This window comes from Eumetopias jubatus, unplaced genomic scaffold (genome assembly GCF_037043125.1).
Source record: "Eumetopias jubatus isolate StellerSeaLion01/CBP00866 unplaced genomic scaffold, mEumJub1_p1.0 scaffold_9, whole genome shotgun sequence".
Lineage (NCBI taxonomy): Eukaryota > Metazoa > Chordata > Mammalia > Carnivora > Otariidae > Eumetopias > Eumetopias jubatus.
The window spans coordinates 44793957-44818050 of record NW_028274815.1 but is presented as its reverse complement, the minus strand read 5'-3'; the positions used below and the strand labels follow the sequence as shown (position 1 = coordinate 44818050).

General features: G+C 39.3%; 1 protein-coding gene across 6 annotated transcripts in view; it reads left to right on the top strand.

Annotated features, from left to right (window-relative positions):
- CTNNA2 (catenin alpha 2) overlaps positions 1-24094 on the top strand; it is a 944211-nt gene that overhangs the window by 228378 nt on the left and 691739 nt on the right. For all 6 annotated transcript variants that reach the window (XM_028122408.1, XM_028122407.2, XM_028122406.1 and 3 more), the window contains exon 6: positions 19880-20083. In XM_028122408.1, coding sequence (XP_027978209.1) covers positions 19880-20083 — 204 coding nt within the window. The remainder of the gene's footprint in view (positions 1-19879; positions 20084-24094) is intronic.

Below are 24094 nucleotides of genomic sequence, written 5' to 3'. Positions count from 1 at the left end.
TTTTTAAATCCTACATTTTCTCAAAATAGTCTTGTGTTTGGCATAGCATTTAAGCACAGAAACATCAACCAGAAAAAAAGTTTTCCTTTTTTTTTTTAATTTAATTTTTTTTTTTACAAAGCCCTGTGACAGATGTGAAGATGACATTTGTGGAGATCTGAAGTAGACCTCTTAGGATGGAAGAGGTAATGTACTTGATCTGTCACCAGTCTCCAGAGGGTGGCAGCCCTTTGGCCTGTGGATGCATGCTGGTTTGCAGATTCTCTCAAGCTTACATACCAGAATCACTTTTAAAATATGGAGCAGCGGGGCGCCTGGGTGGCTCAGTCGTTAGGCATCTGCCTTTGGCTCAGGTCATGATCCCAGGGTCCTGGGATCGAGCCCCACGTCGGGCTCCCTGCTCGGCGGGAGGCCTGCTTCTTCCTCTCCCACTCCCCCTGCTTGTGTTCCCTCTCTTGCTGTGTCTCTCTCTGTCAAATAAATAAATAAAATCTTAAATAAAATAAAATATAGAGCAGCAAAATAAACCTAAACTGGCACAAGGTAAAGGAAGACATAATATTAATCTAGCACCTAAGAAATTACTTATCCTGCGGTAAGTAAATATAAAAAAATTGTACTGAAAATACCCAATAAACCTGAATGTATATATGATATGAATATATAGGAATATAAATTATGTCTATATACACACACATCAGATGTTTATGGTTTTTCTTTGGGTTGTGGTGACTATAAGTAATTTTTCACCAATATTCCTTCCCAAACTTTCACAAATATTCCTTAATGAAAATATTTTGAGAAAATTTAAAATTATTTACAAATACACTGCAAATATAAAAATAAAGAATATCTATATGTTCTTTTGCTTCACCTATTAATATTTTATCCCATTTGCTGTGTGTGTTCTGACTCTTTCTCCTTTAGGTACATAGACTCCTTAATTGTTAAATGGGTAAAATCAACTTTATTATATATACTTACACAAATAGCAGACACTCTTACCCTTATGATTTTTACTAAGAATTACAGATTTATAAAAGGGTTGACCAGAGCACCTATAAATTTGCTAGTTTTGTGTGGTTCAAAGGGCTATTTAATGAAGGACTATAGGTACAACAAAATCTTCCCAAATACCGACTTTACACAATAGGCCATAAAAAAAAAAAAAATTGTCTTTGCAACTAGGTGGTTAATCAGTTACCTAAGTTGGACTGATCCATGCTCACATATTCTCAATTTTAGTGTTTAAAAGAAAAAAAAAAAGTTTGTTCCTGGTTGGTCATGGTATAATATTGAGTACTTCTTTTTTAACGTTTTTAAAGTTTAAGAAACATTTAAAATGGGAAAAGAAGTGATTTCCGATTAGATGTCTTGAACAAAGAAAACTTGGGACATCTTTATGATAAGGCACTAGATATTCCTGAAGAGTAATTGAGTGAGAGAAATCCATTTATTTCTAAAGCTAATTTACTACTAAGATCTTTTTTATTTCTTCATAGCTCTATAAAACTTCAAAATTGGTAAAGATTTTTTAGGACATTTGGTTCACATACCGTAAGATAGAAGTCCGCATTCCAGCATCCCTATTACGTGGAGCTTCTGCCTTTGCAAGAAATTTTTGGGAGGAAACCATTGGGGGAAATTACTTGTTCTATTTTGGGGAAGCTCTAATGTTTAACAAAAAATAAAGTTCCTTCTTACACTGAAATTTCAAAATCACCTTAGCTGTCCCCATTTGTTAGCTTTCATCACGTTTTATTATGGTCATAAATACACGTCTTACTTCCATGATATGGCTGGGAAATCCTTGAGGAGAAAATTCCATTGCAGTCTCCCCCCTTGATCATTTTTCACTTATGATTGGTAGTTAATATTTTGGGATATTTGGTTCTGCCAGATCTTCATGTCTCTTCTTAACAATGGCCTACTAAGTGGTTTTCTTTCCATCCTTCTTTGGCCCATTTCCTCACATCACTACTGAAGTTGTCTTTCTAAAAATCAGAAGTGTCCATGTCTCTCTTCTGCCCTGCCTAACAAGAAAATATGAAGTTCTTGTGTCCTCCCTCAGTATAGGTAGATCAGCTGTCGTTCATGGGTCTGGAAGCAGAGGAAGCCATTAGTCCTTGTGTTTCAAATAGACTAACTTGGTTTCCTCTCTGCCTTTCCTGGTGCTTGAGCGGGTCTGTGAGCTTTCCGGTCTCCAAAGAGAACACTGGCCTAATGTGGCCATTAGAGGTTTGTTAGAAGAATTAATGAAATCATAGACAAAAACACTTTGTAGAGTGGTTGATGCAAACACTAAATAAGTGTTAGCCCCGGTGCTGGTGAGAAATAGTTTTTATTCAATTTTTGTATTAGGAACTTTTTTTAACATTGATTTCTTTTTGGAGAAAGATCTACATTCACCTCTTTGGTTAAAAGTTAGATACTAAGTTTCAAGACTTGCTGCTTTAACAAAGTTTTTGTTGTAAATTCAGTTGGTATTGACCAATCTCTTAAAATAGACTCTACAATATTAGATATTTACAAAGATAAGTAACGTGCGTGCTGCAGCAGATTGCTACACACTTGAAAAAGCAAATTAAAGTTTTATTATTGGTGAAAACTGCTAGAAAATAAGGTATAAACTGTTGTGTATCTGTCTTAGACCCAAAACCTTCAAATGAATTGTTTCTCAAATCATTGCCAGTAACTTTGATATACCGTCTATTTCTTTTGCTAATGTAAAAAATCCTAATTCTGCTGTTTATTATTGTCCTCTTAAGTCCATTGTATTTTTGTTTGATTTTGCATTTATAATTTATGCAAATATCAGTTGTGCCTAGATTAATTTTATCTGAGAATAATTGCTGTATATTATAAAATAGTCATCCCTTAGTGACCACTGTTTACATTCCTATGTAAGGAGTGATTAACTTAAAATCAGCACTTGGGGGGTGTCTATGTACAGAAATGGACTGGGGGGGAAAGTGGAGAGATTGTAATTCCTAAGCAACTTTCCATCTGTGTGCCCTACTTAATTAAGCTTTGCATAGCCTTATAAATTAAAGTAAGGAAAGGCTAATTTTCTCATCAGTTAACTGCTGCCAGGCTGGAGCAGAACATTCTAGCAGATTAATAGCTGTGACAAAACCATGTACATTGTTAATAGTTTAAACTCATGTAATGCAGGCCTTATCCGGTGCCATGTGCAAGAACAGATAAGTGGTGGGAAAGTTGAGACATTAATTCCTACATTGAGATTTTGGAGAGGGTGGAGGATGAGGGGCTATAGGGTAAAGCAAGAGGAGTCTCAGTGGTAGAAGGAACATAGCAATATTGCTAAATTGAAAGAGCCTAAAGGAACAGAGACCAAGAGGAACCAATGAACAATTAGTACTACACACTTAGGTAAATAGCATTTATCCAGCTAACAGAGCTGTGTTTTCTTAGCAGGTTGCTCAAAAGTAACAAGAATTTTCCTGTCTTTCAAGCAACCCCAACTCATGACTTTCCACGTAGAGTTTTCATGAGCGGTTAAAATCAGTAACAGATGTCCAAGGTTTTCATGTGTTTTAACAATTCATATCCTTTTGGGGCATTCGGTGGAGTATGCACTTCTTGATCTTGGGGTTGTAGGTTCGAGTCCCATGTTGGATATAGAGATTACTTAAACCTTAAAAAAATTCATATCCTTTGGATTGTGTCCCATTGAAATTACTTGGTGGTAGCAATTTTACTTCTGGTAGCTAACACTGCCTGGTACTTAGTAAGCTCTCAATAAACATTTGTTAAACGAATCAATGAGTGACCATGTCTGCTGGATAGCAGATGCGGCCAGATGAGTCAGTCATTTTAGCCAAAGGGTTGTAGTTGCTGTCAGAACTTATTTGTATCTAAGGAAGGGAAAAAAGTATTACAGTGAAAAATTGTTCGTAATGATGTAAAACAAAACATAATAATTATAACAAATATCTTTGACCTTGCCATGTGCTTTAGCCCTTAGGTTAAAGTCAGTATATCTTTTATCTTGGATTTTGGAAAACTTAAAAGTCGTCAAGCCATCTGCCTTAGAAAGCTGCCACTTCTCTAGGCCTTAACTTCTGAGGTAACCCTGGTCATCCTAAATCATCCCTTTCCTCAAACTGCTACTTCCTTCAAGGTCATGTTCCCTTTGACTTTCATGAATAACTTCTTTATGCTTCATTTTTTACTTGCCTTTTTGACATCTCAGTCTCCTTGGCTTGCTCTTCTTTCCTGCCACCTAAATATGGCTTTTCCATAGAGTTCTGTCATTTACCCCATCCAATTCTCACTAAAGGGCCTCTTTTGCTGGAATTCTCTGTAGCCCACATCTGTTTCTCTTGTGCCAACCTCTTCTGAGCTCCAGACCTGTGTCCAGCCCCATAGTGTGACATATTAATTTGGATGACTTTTAAGCATCTAAATTCTTAGACTCAACCTAGTTTTTTCCTCCATCAATCCTAAATTTTCTTCTTGTATTTATTGTTTTAGTTAAAGGTACTATCTCTTTGAATGTGGTCATTCAGTCCAGAAAACTAAGAGTCTTATATACCACTCTCCTCTCCAGTTACTCTTGAGATCCTCCCAGTTCCGTTCCTTTTACGAGTCCTGCCTCGGCCCCTCACCATCCTCTCGAGGAGCACGGGTTTATTCAGGCCCATGTGTTTTGCCTGGATCATTGCAGTCATTTCCTAACTGCTTGTCTTGCCCCCCCTCCCAGCGTCTTCCCCCTTTATTCCATCATCTCTGCCTGTCTGGCTTTTCCAAAATGCAAATAAGCTACTCTGCATTATTTACCAGCAAAATTGCATCTTTGGGATAAAGTTAAAAGTTCTTAGCATGGCATCAGATCATTTCAGTCGGCCCCTGACTCCCTCTCCTGTCCCCCCCCTTTTTTTTTAAGATTTTATTTATTTATTTGTGATAGAGAGCACATGAGAGGGAAGAAGGTCAGAGGGAGAAGCAGACTCCCTGCTGAGCGGGGAGCCCAACGCGGGACTCGATCCCGGGACTCCAGGATCATGACCTGAGCCGAAGGCAGTCGCTTGACCAACTGAGCCACCCAGGCGCCCAATTTCTGTCCTTGCCTTCCATTCTAATTGTTTGTTCTTCAGGTAGACAATTGTTGTTTAACTCACATGTTGCCTTTTGTGGCGTTTTCTCTGTCTGAACTTTCTTCCCCCTTTTTTATTAACCTAATATATTTGTACTCATTCTTACCCAGGTAGTTTATTTTCAAAACTTTCCTTAATTTTCCAAATAACTAAACCACTATTACTTCTGTTGCTATTATACTTTATGTATATTAATGTTAAACATATTACTATATCTCTAGTTTCTGTGTCTCCGTATGTGAGCATCAGGAGATTAGAGACCAAGTCTCATTTATGTTCTCATCTGCACCAGCTAGCCCAGGTGAGCACATAGACCTGAAATAAAAGTTTGTTGAATGGTACATAAATGAATATACTCATTGTTTTGACCTTAGTGGCTATGATTTCTCCATTTATAATTTCTTCTCAGCTTTTTGGACTGTTGCCATATGCTATATTTTTTTACAATAGATATTCCCTGTCTTCATGAACATTGTTATGTTCCAGTGGGCATTCATTATCTTGGTTGCGTTAACCCTTTTGAGGTATCTGTTTTCTAGTGTTATGAAAAGAATCTACGTAATTTAAATTGTTGCCAACAGATATACATCAGAATCCAGAGTTCACAAGAGAACATGACATTCTCATTAGGCACAAAGAATATTTTTCCAGCCATGCTGTGTTACTTGAAAAACTATTAACATATTGCACATTATTCCTGTGAGACACAAACTATTTCTTTCCCATTTTAATTCGCCTGCTTAAAGATAGACAGAAAAAGATAGATGAGTTTACACTCAAGGTATATGCATTTCCCTTGTGGCCAATGAACCAATTTCCTTTTCATATTTGCAGAATATTGATACAATTATTCTTTCATCAGACATAAAATTTGAGTGTATAACCAGTTTGTGGAAATCACCTAGTAATTTATTAGGTTGATAACAGCAATTAAGTCATAATTGCTTCTGAGAAATATAAATTGACTGTTTTAAATGGCTAATTTAACATTCCAAACCACAGACCTATAGTGTAACTAATTTCTGGGATAAGAAGTTTGTTTCTCCTATCATTAAACTTAAAAAATTCAACTTTTGATAATCCAATAACTAATTACTCAGTTCCTGAATTCTTGGGTTCATGTTATATCTTTATTTTTCCCTTGTTGCTAATCTTTTTAATATTTAAAGATATAACAAGTGAGATAACTTTAGATAGAAATGTAATGTGTTGGTAGGCACATGGTTGTTTCAACTATTTAAAAATGCAAAAGCCATTCTTAGCTTGTAAAGCATACAAAAATAGATAGCAGGTCTAATTTGGTACAGAAGCCATTGTTAATTGACTCCAGTTTAATCAAACCTTCATGTGAGACTTTCAATTGTACAATTTTTATTTGTGACATTGCTGCTTGCAATAACACTCCCCTCTTCACATACACATTCTATACTTAGGTGCACACTTTATGAACACTTACTGGTGTAGCTTACGATGTATGGAAATCCAAAACCATTCCTTTTTAGATGAATCAGGATCAAGGATTTTACAATGGTGGTTCACCAACCAGAGGATTTGGCTGCCTCAGCGAGTTTGCCTCACCCAGACAGCAGAACTGACATTTGTCATCACGATAGGTGATGCACCCCATTCCAGTAATTCTGAATCTCAAGCTCACTGAGCCACATCAAATACCAGTGTAGACCAACATGTGCATATGTGACTGAAGGGCCACCCACATGGATTCATCTGCACATAGGTTCACTGTAGTGCCCTGCAATGCTCTAGATGCTTTTTGTTGAGGTAGGAAAAAGGGCATTTTTGTTAATGAACCCTAAATCTGCTAATCAAGTATTTGTCAACTACTTATGTGTGAAGCACTCAATGGAATGCAAAAGATACCAAATTGTAAGGAAAGCATCCTAATCGGTGTGTGTTCTCTCTCTCTCTCTCTCACACGCATACACTCACCCCACTAACAGTACATGATAATGTCAGACAAGAGTCATAGGGGTAAGCTGGATGATAAGTGACAAGGAGTTCAATAATGGGACTTAAGGGAGAGAGCCTAGTAGACAGATTTAAAGATAGTCTTCCCTGAGTAGGGTCAATAAGAGCTTCACAGAAGCATCAGGGAGGAAGGTATTGAAAGATTTAACAGAGAATAATTAATGCTGTGGTAACACATGAAGTATATGGGGTGGAGTGTGACAGTCGGAGACCACTTTGGCTGGAACCAGAGGTTCATGAGTGGAGTCATGGGAGGTGAAGTTAGAGAAGCAGAGACTGGTGTTAGATTGCAGAGAATCTTGAAGCCTGGGGACCTTGAACAGAAAGTGATGGTTATGAGCTTATATTTCTTTAGTCTGTACTTGCTGAAAATGACATCCCAGTTCTGAGGGTTGGGTGAAAAATGCAACCCATTGCTTAGTTATGCTCGGAATTTTGACATATTTTAAAAAGAGAGGACAGAAATAGGATTGGAAAGCTACCAGGTAAGATTGCAGCATCTATAAATTGTCAAGTGGTTGGTGATTATAGGTAGTTGGGGAGCCATGGCAGGTTTTGGGCCAGTTGGGTAATAGGGATTCAACAGAATTTTGAAAATGGTTTGTTGGGGAAAAATAAGTTGTACAAGAAAAGAGATCAATGGAGAGTCTTGATGGTAGAATAAATGGGAGGTGATGGTGGCCTAATAAAGGGTGGAGGATGGAGTGACAATGGAAGTATAAACTATTACATTTAAAAAGCTATTTCACATGACTTAGTTGTTATTTATTACTTCTATGTGTCATATATTATTCTAAGCTTTTTATACATATTATCTTATTTAATTAGCAACCCTATAGTATAGATACTGATACTGCTGGTATCCCTATTTTTCAAATGAAGAAACACTCATCATTTAAGCAACCTGCTCAGCTAGAAGTTACAGCCAGAAGGAGTTGGAGTCAGGATTCTAATCCACACCATCTAACTCTGTTCCATTTTACACCTGGTCATAGATTGTCCTGATGCTTGGTGTTTCAACACTAGTGCCTGGGAGAATGAGGCTGCAAGCGCATGGGCTTTGGAGTCAGAGACTTAGGTTGTTTATTGTGTGGTCTTGAGCAAGTCACTTACCCTGTGTGAGCAGCATTCCCTTCATTTTTTTTAAAAGATTTTATTTATTTATTTTGACAGAGAGCACAAGTAGGCAGAGAGGCAGGCGGAGGGAGAGGGAGAAGCAGGCTCCCCACTGAGCAGGGAGCCCAACACAGGGCTCAATCCCAGGACCCTGGGATCATGACCTGAGCTGAAGGCAGCCGCTTAACCAACTGAGCCAACCAGGCACCCCTCCCTTCATTTTTGTAAAGTGAGGATTCCTCATTGGTCTAGTTTCCCATTAGTGCACTGGAGATTAGAGTGAGGTAATGGGTTTCCATTTCCTTCTTGCTTCTGCTTTTCCTCCATGGAAATGAGGGTGCTAGGCTTTGGAGGATGAGGAGGAGTTTGTTCTTACACATGTTACGCTCGAAGTGATGGACATCCAGATGGCAATATTCAGTGTGCAACTGTAGTACTAGGTAAGGGCCTGGGCCTTGAGAGGGTCAGAACTTAAGTTCTCATTCATGAGCAGGGGATGGCTAAGGCATGGCAGGAGTTGAGCTGTCTGAGGACATGGAGTGGGACCTTGAGATTTGCCAGCTACTTGGGTAGATCAAGGACACAAAGAACTGGGGAAGAAATGAGAGAAAGAGCCCTCAGAGGGGTATAAGGAGAACCACAGTAAAGCAGGAGATTGTTAAGCATAGATGAGCCAACTAAGGAGTGGATGGTTAATTGATGAGAACTGAATTAAAAAGGTGGTTGGCAATGTAGAGAATTCAAGGGGGAGAAAAGAGATTTCAGCAAGACTAAATGTTTTCTTTCTTTGACCCTCTAAAGATTTGATTTGATTAAATGCCTTTTAGATACTTGCTTTCTAATCAGTCATTAATGTAAAGCTTAGGATGATTACCTTTGCCCTGCTTTAGTGTGGTTGTTAGCTATTATTCTTGTCAGAACTTGTGTTCAGAAAGTGTACACAGCATCTCAGCAACATCCACAGATGATGGGAGTAGGGAAAATGGAACCAGCCTCCACTGGTGTATAACATCTAGTAGGAACATCCCAGAGCTGGACTTGCTTGCTCGCTGTTTTTTATGCATTAACTTTGGTAAATAATTCTGTCTTCCTAAATAGTTTCTCCTCTCAAATGGAATTCATATAGGCTTTGATTTCTCTTAAAAACAAAAAAAAAACAAAACCCTTAAATATGTAAGAATAAGAAGTGCTGCATAATTATCAAGTCATTATCATTGTCATTTATTTCCAATTAAACTGAGCTGTTTAATTGCAAATAATATCTTAAGTAGATAAATGGCATAATTAGTTTATTTTTAAGTATATGCCTGAGAAGAAAGAGAAGAAATCAATAAGGTACTATGCAATTTTAAAATTAAAGCAAATCCAAATGGAGGTAAGAGGTTTTTTTGTAGCTTAATAAAAAATAGATGATTAAAACTCCATATCCTTAATATTTTGCATTCCAAATGTTACCTCAATTAGGCCAAGAGAAACTTTTCATGTAAAGATAGAAAGATTCTCACTGGGAGAGCTTGGCACAGAATGAAAAAGATGAAAATGTTTCTGTGTTAATTATTGATACACTACAGGGAGAATGAGTTTTCAAAACCGAACAAATAACATGCTTTTGATTTAGAAACCCTGGTTAATTTATTAAACTGGTCTTGATTTATGCTTTTATCTTAGACTTGAGTCTTTAAAGGAAGTATTTAAAGCACTCGGAGTCAGAGTTATGATCATGCCTCATTGTCTGTAGATGGCTTTCATTCTCAATTTTCCGTGCTACAAAATTCCATTATTTCCCCTCCGTCTGTAGGCATTTTAATGGGCAACTGGGAAAGACTGCTTCAGGGGTTACTAGTCAGATATTTTTAACTGGATAACAGACATTGTTTAAATAACACTGGAGTAAATAGTTAATAGGTGTTGCCAGGATTTGCTCACTTGTTTTGTTTCGCATTGTATCAGCGCTTCAAAATCATACAGGAATAAAATTAAATGTGTTAAGACACTTTGGTCCCACTAGGGCTCTTTATGACCTTCTATGATCTAGACCATTTCTAAAAGGCGTAGGTAGCATGAAGCTCTAAACCAAACTAAGACTTGGATTTCCCTAGTCCTGCTGCCACCAGCCAACATGGCCGTGTCCTCCTTCAAGTAGCAGGAAAACATAGGGACTCTCAAATTTTAAACTAGGGAGAAAGAAAGAAGGAAGGAAGGAAGGAAGGAAGGAAGGGCTATGGTAGAAGTGAAACATGACCTACCCAGCTACACACCACCACTGAGACCAAGCAAACAACTGAAATATGCCGAGGTAAATAGGAGAGTGAGGTGAGGATGAAAGTATGGGGAGAGGAAGTGAAGTCATCTATACATTGTTCTCTTTTCCTGGTAGAAGCTCAGAATAATTAAAGGAGAAATAGTATCCCACTAAAAGACGCATTGTCCTTTGGTTTTCTGATTGTCACTGCTTTAATGATTCCATATCAGAATGACTTTTTCGTTTAGAAGAATGCATCTGGCTGATGTTACCTTCCTCCTTGAGAATTTTTTTAAGACCTTCTGGAGAGGAAGGTGAATGACTGCAGAAGACCCTGTTGACCCCCCCTTTTTTTTCTATTTCTTTGATTCAAAATAGTTATGTTGGACAACAGCTGGTGAGGGTCCAGTATTCATGAGGTAGAACAGTACAAGTTATTATTTTTCTTAGTTGCTACTTCAAACCATGAAGGTAGTAAAAATCCCAGGACACATTTATCTTGCACGGTTGTCACAAACAACAAAGAAAACCATAGGACTTTCTTTTTTTTTTAATTTTTTTTATTTATTTATTTGAGAGAGAGAGAGAATGAGAGATAGAGAGCATGAGAGGGAAGAGGGTCAGAGGGAGAAGCAGACTCCCTGCTGAGCAGGGAGCCCGATGCGGGACTCGATCCCGGGACTCCAGGATCATGACCTGAGCCGAAGGCAGTTGCTTAACCAACTGAGCCACCCAGGTGCCCCATAGGACTTTCTCATACCACTAGCATTTGCTTTTTGCCTTTTCCATGTTTATAAGATTAGATTTGGGACAACAAATTATTAAATCAGTACATAGTTTATACTAAAAAATTATTTTCTTTGTTGTCTTTTTTTGGCATCTTGAAAATTATGCATACATTTGAGATGATTAATTTTCTAAAGGGTTTCACATCAAAAGACAGAAAACTAAAGATCATAAATAAAATTTTGTCCCACTTTTTAATGAGCAGTTTCTTGGTTACTAAAGAAAAAAACTTTACCTTTCTCATCTGTGCATTTAGAATCTTAGGAACTTAATAGGTGGGTATAAAACCACTCCATCAGTGTTAGGTGTATTCTAGAGCCTTTCTACTGGCATAACTGTAGTTAAACATTTGACTTTAATGCTCCAAATTATACCTGGTATGCCATTCTTGCTCAGCTACTGCTTTGAGAGCAATTAGATACAAATTCAGTTCTAAGATAGTCAATTCCTGGCCAAAGAAAAACTAAGATATATTTGTGTTTTCCCTCTTGGTAGAAAAAGTGTTTTAGAATACCCACAGTCCATTTTAAAACAAATGAGAAATTAAGAGTAGGATAAAGTAACATTTTAGAGCTTTTATCCCTGGTAATTGTTCACTGTCTTCCATACCTCCTTTAAAGCATATAAAACAATCACATACTACTGCCATTTAGTATCTGAGGTGGAGAAGTGGCTGGTCCATTAATTTTCTCATGGTAATGGGCATCACATGTACCAATAGATACATGAGGGAAACAAGGTAGTGTTGTGGCAAGATCCTGGACCCCGGAGCTGTAGGGCATGGGTCGCACTTCCAGCGTTGTACTTTGCTCTGGAATGTGTACCCAGACAATTACTCATCTATCTGAGCACATTTCTTGCTTTGTCTAATTGCCATCTAGGTGCTGTTTTTTTTCCTGTGTTTTGTTTTGCAGTTCTTGTTATTGTAAATTTGGTCTTCCAATTGGATATTCCTTATATATATGAAGGCAATTAATTTTGCATGTTGATACAAGTGACTTCATGAAAACAGTTTTCTAGTAATTTTTTTGGTAGATCGTCATTTTTACAAATTAATAGGTGTAACATCTCCAAAAATGATTGTATCATTGTCTTTCTAGTTTTCATACCATTTAGTTCTTTCTCTTTTCTAGTTGTGTTTTCTAGTACCTTCAGAATAATATTAAATAATTTGAGGTACACCTGAGTGGCTCACTTGGTTAAACATCGGACTCTTAGTTTCGGCTCAAATCATGATCTCAGGGTCGTGCGATCAAGCCCCACATTGAGTTCTGAGCTCAGTGGGGAGTCTGCTTAAGATTCTCCTTTCCCTCTGCCCCTCCCACTACTCCTGCTCTCTCTCTCTCTCTCTCAAATGAATAAATAAATCTTTAAAAAATAAATATTTTTATGAATTTGAGAATTTTTTTGTTTTGTTTCAACATTAGATTGCTTCTATTTACATCAAGTCTGATGTGGCTTTTGGATTAAGATATTTGTAAATAAATATAGCACACACAGACATACATAGGCACATAAGCACAATTTATCACCAGTGACTTCTTAGCTTCTAAACTCAGTGGACATTTTCAGTCTTGATCTTATTTACTCTCTTTGTAGAGTTCCCTACTGTTCTCCCTTATCGACTATGGTCGTGTAATCTCCGGGATCTGGTTAAATCTCTGACCATTCTTTACTGTATCATTTGTGAGCTTCTGGATGTTGTGTCTTGGACTCAGTCTTCATTCTGTTACTTTCCCTTGGGATTTCATATCCATTTTCATGGCTTCTACTCCTGCCTTTATTCTGATGATCCTGCATCTTTATAGATGGCCCATTTTCATACACTTATAATCAACTTCCACCAGACTTTTCCACTTAAGTGCATCATAGCCACCTTAAACCTATTCAGAGTCAGCAAATGTTTTCTTAAAGTGACAATTTTAAATATTCCAAGCTTTGTGGTCCATACAATCTCGGTCCAAACTTTTCAACTCTGCCATTGTAGCATGAAAATGGCCAGTATGTAAATGAATGGGCCTGAACTGTGTTCTACTAAAACTGTATTTACAAAATAGGAGGCTGACCCCCAGGATAGAGCTTGCTGACTCCTGCGTTGTACATGTTGCCCATGCTATAAATTTAGGTTTTATCTTTGATGACAACTCCTTTATTCTCATAGGATGTATATCTCCAAATTTTGCAGATTGACATTCTAAATATGTCCCACAGTATGTACTCTTTATCTACACAACCATGATCTTGTACTGTCCCCATTTTTCTTCCGGGTTCTGAAGGCGTGGCAATTGGTCTTCAGTCTTCTACTTTTAGTCCTGCCAAAGCTGACTTCCCTAACTGCCAGAGGAAACTTTCTAAAACCAAACAGGATTATACTACTCCTGTGTTTCCAACTCTTGATGACTCTTCATTGTCTGAAGCAACGTTCACAAAATGAAAGCTTGTTAACATGGCATAGAAGTCTCTCAGGATGTGGTTGGGCTCTCTTCACCAACTCTGTCTCCTGTTCCTATTTGGGTCCATTCATGTCCTTGGAGAAGCAAATGCCAAGGTAGGTGGGATTAGATATGTGAGGAGGAATTCCTGTGAAGGGTAAAGTGGGAGAGGACCAGCAGAATCAGCTGAGAGAGATTTTTGACTGCAGTGCTGGTCAAACACCTGTGCAAGGAGAGCAAGAAAGGAAAGAAGTTTGTGGGAAGAGGCTCAGCACAGTTCTGAGAAAGCCTCAGGCCTGAGGGAAATCCAGAGCAGGAGCAGAGGCAGCCTGTTGGGCCAGCCCCCATTGCACCAGAGTGGCCTGATTGTGCTCAGTAATTGACAAGGGCTGTCTGCGGTCAAGCGTGGCTTCTAATGAAACTGTGGTGGATCTCTAGGTGCAGCAGATGGAGGCAGTCCCTCAGCTGTGCTCACAGAGAAGTTTCTCTTAAAGGAGAATTGATAGGGGTACCTCCATGGCACCAAGCCTCTGACTTCACACTTCAGCTTCAATAAGCCTCTTGTAATATTTTTCATATACCATGCTATCCTTCACCTCCATGCATTGGTACCCAATTCCTCTTCTGTCTGCATGAACTCTTCCTGCCCCTGACTTTGCTTGGTCAACTACTTGTCATTCCTCAGGTCTCAGCTGAGGAATAACCTCCAGAAACATTTCTTACCTCCCACCTCCCAAATTGCCATCACTCAATCATTCCTTAACATCATTGGTATGCTTTCCAAATCAGGATTGGTTGTACATGTTTTTGGTTTTATTTTTGATTAGACCACAAACCTCTTGAAATAAAAAAGGACTATTTGGTCTGTGCCCTTAGACACCCACAGTAACTGGCACCCATTTTTGAATGGATGACTCTACACATTTATTTATTGGAAGGGCAAGGTGACCTACAGATGACACAAAAGAAAACAGTATGAGAGATGATACTTAGGCCATTATATTTAGTTTAGGAGAGTTCTACAGCTTAACTATGAGATATATTTTTCTAATTGTGATTAATTAGGCTCATTTCAACTGAATGTGGGCTATCTGATACAGCAACACTGCTTAAAGTCAAAAGACCGATGTTCAATCCTGGTGTCCTTTCCTAGCTGAATGACCATGTCTCAACATCCCACCATCATTTTTCTCTTCAATAAGATGGAGAAAGTAGTATTAAGGGCACCAAATTGTAGACCTATCAAACCATCTATAATGTATTCAACCTCTTGCTTTGCAGAGGTCTCTTTTCTGCCTCCTACTATATCAGCCTGCATCAAGCATGACTCAATTTCCCATGATTGTACTGAAATTTCTATCACAGAACTCCTTGTAGAGAGAATGGATGGTAGCTGTGATTTAAGAGCAGGGCTCTTCTGCTGTGAATTGTGTAAGACTAATGAATCACAGACCTGTACCTCTGAAACAAATGATACATTATATGTTAAAAAAAAAAGATAGTAGGAAGGGAAAAATGAAGGGGGGGAATGGGGGGGGGAGAGACTACGGACTCTGAGAAACAAACTGAGGGTTCTAGAGGGGAGGGGGTGGGGGGATGGGTTAGCCTGGTGATGGGTATTAAGGAGGGCACGTGCTGCATGGAGCACTGGGTGTTATACAAGGAATCATGGAACACTACCTCAAAAACTAATGATGTAATGTATGGTGACTAACATAATAAAATAAAAAAAAAATAAAAGCAGCGCTCTTCTAACAATTATACGTGCAGTGAGGAGGTAAATGTATTCTAGGAAGCAGTTTTGAACTATATAGACTCCTGAATTATTTCAAGTTAAAATTTTTATAGAGTTCAACATTGGGAGTAATGGGGGATCAATTATGTAGGACTAGAAGAGACCATTAATCACTGACTTGATGGAAGAATAGAATCCTAACCTCCTATGCTTGGGGATGAATTGTTTTGGCTGCTTTCTTTAAGGCCATGCTTTCCAACTGCCACTCCTTAAAATGTAAGAACGCAACATCATTTTGTAAAATTAAGGATGTTAATAAAGAATACAATAAGTAAAAATTGTAAAACATGCAACGTTATGCAAGTCAAATAAGCAGAATGAAAATAGGTGAGATAAAAAGAAATTAAAGTCTCATTTAAAAAAGAAACAGATAAAGAAATGTAGGCCTGCAATTTTAAAACAAACTAAAATGACAATATAAGATGGAACTGAAAGATCAAAAGCATAAAAAGACTAAATGAGCTTTAAGAATACAAATGAGACTTACATACTTAACATGTAAAATCTCAGGGGATTAAAATACGTTAAATAGTAGGAAACAGCATAAAATCCTCTCGCAGGGGCACACCTTAGTCTAAAGGGGGAGACAGGAAGCCTTGGCCTTGCCCTTTCTCTGGTGCTGGCCTGTTACCCACTTAAAAATACTCCTCTGTGACCAGGGAGGAGAGTTTTGATCCGGGATGCTGCTTCGCCCCTTCCCGCCAGTAGAGGGCAGCCGCACAGAGAGGTGAGGACAGGCCGCGCTGATGCAGGAAAGAGGCTGTTTGCTGGTCTGAAATGACCCTGAAGTGTGCTAGGAAAGACACCTGCCTAGATATTTCTTAAGTCACTCCCAAATCATGCAGAAGCAAATATTCCTCCCTCTCTCTGCTTTGACGTTCATTCTCTGTTATTTCTTGATCAGGATTCAGCTCCAGGAGTTTGTTTTTTCTTTTAACTTTAAATAGAGTCTGCTTTCTAGCCCTTGAGCCCCTGGCTTCATTTGGCTGTGTGTGTGTGTGTGTGTGTGTGTGTGTGTGTGTGTGTGTGTTCTTATTTTTTAAAGCTTGTTTGAGATCTGGCCAGTTTTCTGAACACACACCTACACCAACACACAAAAAACCCATACCCCCTCCTGTATACCACACATTCATCCCCCTCCACCCATTATACACAACCTAAACACACATGGGCAATGCATACCCTCCCCCCACACACACATACATGCACACACACACAGACATGTGTGCACTGACCTTTACCTTTATGCCTTCTCTCCCCGAAAGCCTTTTACATCCATCATTCTGTGTTTCCCATCTCCACCACAGATAGAGATGAGAAGACTGTAAATTTATTGTGTCTTTCCCAGGGAGATTTTTTAAAAGTTTTTCCCTTCCAATCTATAAATAATGAATAATTCCATTAGAAATGTGATGAACAGTGTAACTTTTATGCAGAGTTTTTCACGCTCGGTGTTTCAGTGCATTTACTTTCATGACAGCCTAGGGCCATGGCAGGCGGGAAGATCACTCAGCTGACACTGCCACAGTTCCTAAAGTGTGTTCCTGGGTTCTCCTAGGTAATGCATGCATTTTAAAGGGAACCCTCTCTTTGCTCAATAGGTTTGAGGACTGTTGCTGTAAACTGACTCCTTTAAGGCAGAACTCCCCTAAAGCATTGCATGTGATAATTTGCTCTGGGCCATGCAGTATTTCCAAAACATATTGGCCAGGGAAACTTATTTTTTCGTCAAAACATTACATCTCTATGCTCAGTGTTCCATGGAAAATAATTTAGGAAGTAATGTTCTAATGACAGTGGTACATTTTCCTCTGTTCTGCAAAGAAACTGTTTTACAGTGCCTTTATTGAAGAGTTCAAATTTACCTCAGTATATTTCCATCAAATTGGCACTTCTTTATATTTTTGTACAATGTATAATAAGAAAATCTATCCTAGAGCCAATATATGATTCTGAAGAGCCTCCTGAAACCTCAAAGCAGAACGAATGATTCTCATTATGTTTTATGTGAATCTGAGTTTCTGTAGAAGAGTTCTTTGAAAATCCATAATCTTTATAAAGGAAAATAGTTGAATTCTATTTTGATCAGGTGTTTCTTTAATTAGAGTGACAGTCCTTAATGCTTGTTCCATGATAAGATAATCATAGATGCATCAACCAACAGCAGTGGAAAGAGAGTGAGAAAGAGCATTCAAAGGGCTCCCCAGCTCTGGTACAGGCAGCCAGTGTGGCAGGGACGTCAATGTTCCCCTTCTCATCCTGCCTTTGTGAATGTTCCCTGTAATGATACATGCTGCAAAGCCATCCCCTGCACTGAGGCCTCTTCGTGATGTTTTGACACCGTTTGGAGGGTTACTAGTGCACAAGGCACAGGGTCTGAGTCATACTGGTCTGAGTGAAGTAACAAATCATCTTCTTTCTAAGATCTAAGCAAAAATGTGAAGCTGGTCTTTATGCCAAAACCTGCCACAGAAAAGCTTTATCTTCTGTTTGCATGACCTTATGCATTTGCCCTCTAAACTGACCAATGAGTAATTTCCTAGGAAATACAAGATTCCAGTGGACCTCAGACCTGGTCTGTGTTCAGTGGATGCTCTTCTTTTCTTTTCTTTTTTTTTCCTTCTTTCCTTCCTTCCATCTCTTTCTCTGTCTCTCTCTCTCTTTCTTTCTCTCTTCCTTTCTTTCTCTCTCTCTCTTTCTTTCTTTCCTTTCTTTTCTCCCCACCTGCACTCATTCCTCGACACCTCATAGCCCTTGTGTTGACAGGATCTCTGCCATGGAGATATGTGCATTATAACAGGAGAATCTGAGTCAGAGCCACTGATGCTTGGAGCACAACTTTCAGCAACTGCCTTAGGGTACATTGGAAGGCTAGGGCAAACTTTGCCAGAGCATATAGTCAGACCTATTTTGTAATAACTAAGCAGTTATTTTATATTCCATTAGAAAAAAAACACACAAGTACCTTTCATAGTCTCCACTGGTTTTTAGTACTAAGCATTCTAGTAGGTAATGTCAGTTTTTAAAATCTGATGAACATTTAAGGAATTAGGAAATCAAAGGAAGTTGCCATGAAATGGCAATCCTACCCCAGGATTGTAGTGTTGGAAGACCATTTACTCCATTACCGCCACTCTGGTTCTCAGACCTCTGAGTGTGTACCTTCTATGAAGAGGAGCATACCATTTCCTGCAGCAGGTCTTTCCACTCTAGTTAGCATTGTTGGAATGATCTTCCTTGTTTTGAGCAGAAAATGGGGCCCCGGTGGAAACCAACCATTGATTAAAGTCAGTTTTGTCTCTTTCATGTAGTTATCACACAATTTGTGTCTCTCCACTCCCTTGACATGCTGGGAATAATATTCTCCAGGTTCTGCTCCTATCCTATCTGGCTATTTATTTGATCTCATTTTTTTTTATTCTCATCCTTCTGCACACACTAGGAATTGGTATTAATTGGGTCTTATATGGTCTTCTTGTTCTATTGACATTATTAGTATACCAGTCACTGTCTTGTGTCCAGATAACCCTGATGATCCACAGGTCCTCATAGAGGCTGATTTATCTCTTGAAATCTGGATGCCTATTTCTGTATCTGGACATCCCCCACCTCTGGACATCCTCACCTACATGTTTCCAGGCTCCTCAGAATTAGCAGGGGAAAAGTGAAGCTTAAGTTCTCTGCAACACCTTCCTTTAAGGAAACATTTCTATTTTTTCCCTTATCTAGGCTCCTTCAGAACATGCCAGTATCTTTATCATGATACTGTCAATTAATTGTAACAAATCTCTCACTCACACATAATGAATCCTTTTCTAGCACACTAGTTTTTTTTATACAAAATATATTACTTTCTAGTGGGAAGTAACCTGTAAAGTATATTTCTGTTGGATGCTATTTGCTAAGGTTTCAGAAGGCATCCTGCCATGGGACTCTCCACTTCTCATGAAATAGATATAATGTGTACACTAGTCACTGATGGATCTTTAAGTCATTGATTACATATCATGTTCTTGCTCTGGGGCTCTAAAATCTTCTCATAATCCTTCAAAGTGCTCCCCTGAAATTGCTTTCCTTGAAGGCTATGAATGTAAAAAGAAAAAAAATAAAAACAACAAAGCCAGTGTCATAATCTTGTTAGAAAACCCTTTGGTTGATGCAGCCTTTTCCGAGAACACATTCTTGAAACAAGATGTGCTGTTTTTTCCCTGACGATTAGATTCAGGGGAAAGTATCTTACGGACAATTGCTACTTGGTCAAGGCCACTTTGGTATTGGTCTACGCAACCAGCTGCCTCTCCATGGAGAGTCTTGCCCTGGCTGCAAACATTTCTGGTTCAGAAAACAGGGCGCAAAGGCAGTCGTGTCTTCTCCCCTAATTCTTTCATGGTGCTGCTTTCAGAATAAGATAATCCTGGACCCCATGACGTTCAGCGAGGCCAGGTTCCGGCCGTCGCTCGAGGAGAGACTGGAGAGCATCATCAGCGGCGCGGCACTCATGGCCGACTCGTCCTGCACGCGCGACGACCGGCGCGAGAGGATCGTGGCCGAGTGCAACGCCGTCCGGCAGGCGCTCCAGGACCTGCTCAGCGAGTACATGAACAACGTAAGTCCTGGGCTCGCGGGGCTCACGTCCGGTGGGTTTGGGCGCCGACTCGTGGCTTTCAGGGAAGTGTGCGTAGCACGAGAAGAGGACAGGTGTTCCCGGGAGAGACTCGGCGCGGGGCGGGAGGGACACGGAAGAACCGCTTTGGCAGAGAGGTGTCTTGACCTTGCATCAGAAGGCATTGTTAGCCTGGAAGAGAGTGGTGGAAGGGCCTGGTTAGGAAAACTTGGGCCGTTTACTTGAATGATTTCGTGGTCATTTTGATGGCTGGCCTTAGATTGAGGTAAGATTGTAGTCGGTGAAAGTTGGATGGTGGATGGAAATGAGGATGTAATGAAGTCCTCTTACACAAGAGCACTTTCCGAGCTAAGGATGGCTATAGATGCTGATCTTCATCCTTAAGAGGCATTAATAAGCATAACAGGTTTTCAAATGTTTGTGCAGGCTCGGTTAAGGTGGAACTGTTCCAATGGCAGTAAAACTTGGAGAAAGTATTGATTCATTGTGCAGTTGGAAGTTCTTATGAGAATTAATCTCCAGGTTTTCAGTGGTATCTAGTGATATGCAGCACAGACAATAGCCGTCCTTTCCCACAGTTATGAAGTGTGACAATTGTTACATACCTGAAAACTATGCAAAGAAGATGAAATCCGTATTCTTTGTTTTGAAGGGCACTGAATTATGTTTGTATTGATTTGCTAAATTCATTCAGCTGAAGTGATGTTGGTGGTGCCCAGTGCTTGCGACCTTGAATGATCTGGAGTTTCTCCTGTCCTGGACTCCTGGGTTTGAGAGAATTCAGCATAAAGTGGTAAAATGTAGGTAAAGTGAGGTCTTGACATCACGTGTTGAAGTAGTGTTCTATGTAGTGGTCAAGTAGGGAGCAGGGCACTGAGAAAATCTCACGGCTTTTGAAGCCCATGCTGGGTCCTTTTAGAATACCATGAGGCAACCCTGAGACAACACAGTCAACCCATATCCTCCCTCCAGCCTAATTCTTCTTACCCCCACCGACCACACCCAACCTAAATGACACGCAGCCCACGGGTCAAGCCCCAGGAGTCAGCATTGACAGGAACAGTGCTGCTCCTGCCAGACTCTTCAGACAATGTTGATCTAGAAAACAAAAAGATGTAGAGTGCCTTACAAACTGAAAACCAAAAATCTGTCTCCTTTATATCAACCTTCAGATTCTTTGATTTGAGAAGATTTGCCCAGTTTCAACACACAAAGAATAAGGTGTGGATGTCTAACATGGTATCCAGCTGCTTATGGGGATTTCTCCATAGGACACTGGACGGCTCATACTTTCTGTGATTTTGGTCTGTGGGTGCTATGCTGGGTAAAGCTAGAAATGATGACTGCCATTGTCTCCCATGCCGAGTGAATCTTTTGAATAGCAGATTTAACAAAAAAAATTAATGATTATAAAATCTGGGATTCTGTGTGTTTGCTGTTTTTAACAGAATAGCAACAGGCTACTTACTTGTATGTGGAATATGGTTTTATAGTAAGGCATGCTGGTATTTCTAGCAATGAATTATTGCCAAAGAAGGAAGTTGAAACAGCAGAGATCACAGTGATGGTTCAGATGTCAATGTAAATATTTCAGAAAAAAAAGTATGTTCCTGTGAATAGTAATCACAGAACGTGATTAAACAAGAGTTGAAAGAGATATGACATGTAATTTTCAGTTTGGTGTCTAGAATCCTGTCAAGCAGAAGTTTTTTTTTTCTTTCAGTGTAAACTTATATAGATCAGTAGAGCTGATGAAGTTTTGTATTTTATTGACTCCATGTGCTTATTTTTCTGTTCACAACCTTGTGATACAGGAATGTTTTGTATTTTGTATTACAAAAACTTGGTTTCTACTTTGATATGGTTACAGATAATACATAGGTGGGCTTAGTGCTTAAATTTCAGTGTGCAAATGCTATTCACTTTGAACCATCAAGATCAAACGCTTGAAATAAAACACTTCCTATTGACTTTTATGTAAACTGTACAACTTCACACTTCTTTGGTGATTTCAAGGTAGAATTGGATGCAGCTGTATCAGCTCTGTCCAGCGCCCTCATTTCTACTGTCAAAATGTCAATTTGTTTATTTTGATATAGCATATATTAATATAAAACCCACAGACACATCTCTGCCTTGACTGAAAAGTCTTTTGTGTTTAACAGCAACCAATAAATTAGCCTGTTGTGCCTAGGATGTTCATTATAAGACACTTCTTTTTAAAGTTTGTAAGCTCTGAGAGTAAATGTATTATCAAATTATCACTCTGCAGATATTCCTCTTAGTAAGCTAAGCAATATTAGGATAAAGAATTTATTAGATTGAGAAGAAAAGATTTAAAAATGGGCATAACCGACACTTCTGGATTCTGAAAATTTCCTGATCTTTCCCTGATGAAGCTTCGACTTACAAAGCTCAGCAGAGCTGTTCTAAAATCATATAAAGGCTAAACAGTATCCACTGCAGGGAGGTGGAGATTGGGAAGAAGAGCTGTATGCTAAGGATTAGGAAAAAGTGTCTGCATGGGCCATGAGCCATGGGTTGGCCATATGAGTTACACTGAGCTCAGTAGGATATCTGTGGTGTGTTAGATGTTTCACAGAAGTATATACAAATTGATGTGTGTGTAACAAAAATTGGGTACCCCAATGAAACTGGTATGAGAGAAAAATGCTGACTGAACAGAGGCATGTGGCAAAAATTATGATCACAGTGTGGCAGTGGTAGAAAAGGAAAACCCTGGAGAGCCTTGTTTTTTCAAGTTGATGATGTAAGCCCAAGTGAGAAGATTCTTTAAAAAAACTCCCCCTTTAAATAGACCATCCCTATTGTACATATGTGAAGACTAATAATGGGTAGAGAGAGACTCTTTTTCTAAAGGATGTGTGGCTTTTGGATGAGTGCCATCAGGGTGGTGGTTGGAGTATTATGCTGAGAACTATAAAGAGTCCCAAATTATAATGAAGACAAACGTTTCTCTGTTAACTTACAATTTTAGACAGTTTTTTTTTCCTGTGGCAGTAAAACTTTTTTCATCAAAAACAAAACAAAACAAAACCCTAAAAGTGACCCCATGAGAGGCAACAATTAAACATGGTATTTTATTGGTAAGGATTTTGTGATAGATTTGAATTTAGAATATCATAATCATTCCACAAATATATATTGTGTGCCTGGTTACTCTGTGCCGGGCACTGTTATAGGATTCTGGGATATAGAAGGGAACAAAATAGATAAAATTCTCTGTTCTTGTGGAGGTTACACTCTAGTCGGGGGAGACAATAATTTGAGCAAGGATTATCTCAGATGATGACAAGTGATAGAAATCCTGGGAGACAGGGAGCATGGGGTACAGCTGTAAATAAGGATGGCCTGGAAAGGGTTCATTGAGAAAATACTTTTTGGTGAAAGACCTTTTGGAGAGGAGGGAGCAAAGAGTGCTTGAGGTGGAAGGACCATGGGGGTTAAGTACCTTGCTGTGAGCGGGTGCCCGGGACCCAAGGGACCTTCATGGGGAGGCAGTCAAAGACTGTTGGGAGTGAATGGGGGCCACAGGAGATGGGGTCTGCAAGGGTACTAGGTGGCAGGCTACCCAGGGCCTTGTGCAGTTTTGTATGGAATTTGCCTTTGATTTTAATGGCATGGGGAGTCGTTGGAGAGTGTTGGGAAGAAAGTGCCATGGCTGAGGTCCTCAGGCCATAGGAACACAAGGGGGTAAAAAAGTAGGGAGACAAGAGAGGGGGTGCTGAAATAATTCGTGAGAGGATGGTGGCTTGGCTCAAGTGGTAGCAGTAGAAGTGAAGGGCTCAAATTCTAACTGTATTTCAAACAAAGTTTGCTGATAAAGTGGCTGGTGGGAAGAATGTGTGTCTCATGAATACAAAATGGACAGCAATCCGTGTGAATGGCAGTTAAGGTTGTAACAGCCCCCTCTATGGTCTTCAGTTGGTATCTTCAACTGGCTTTGCTTGCATGGAAAATTCTGATGTACTC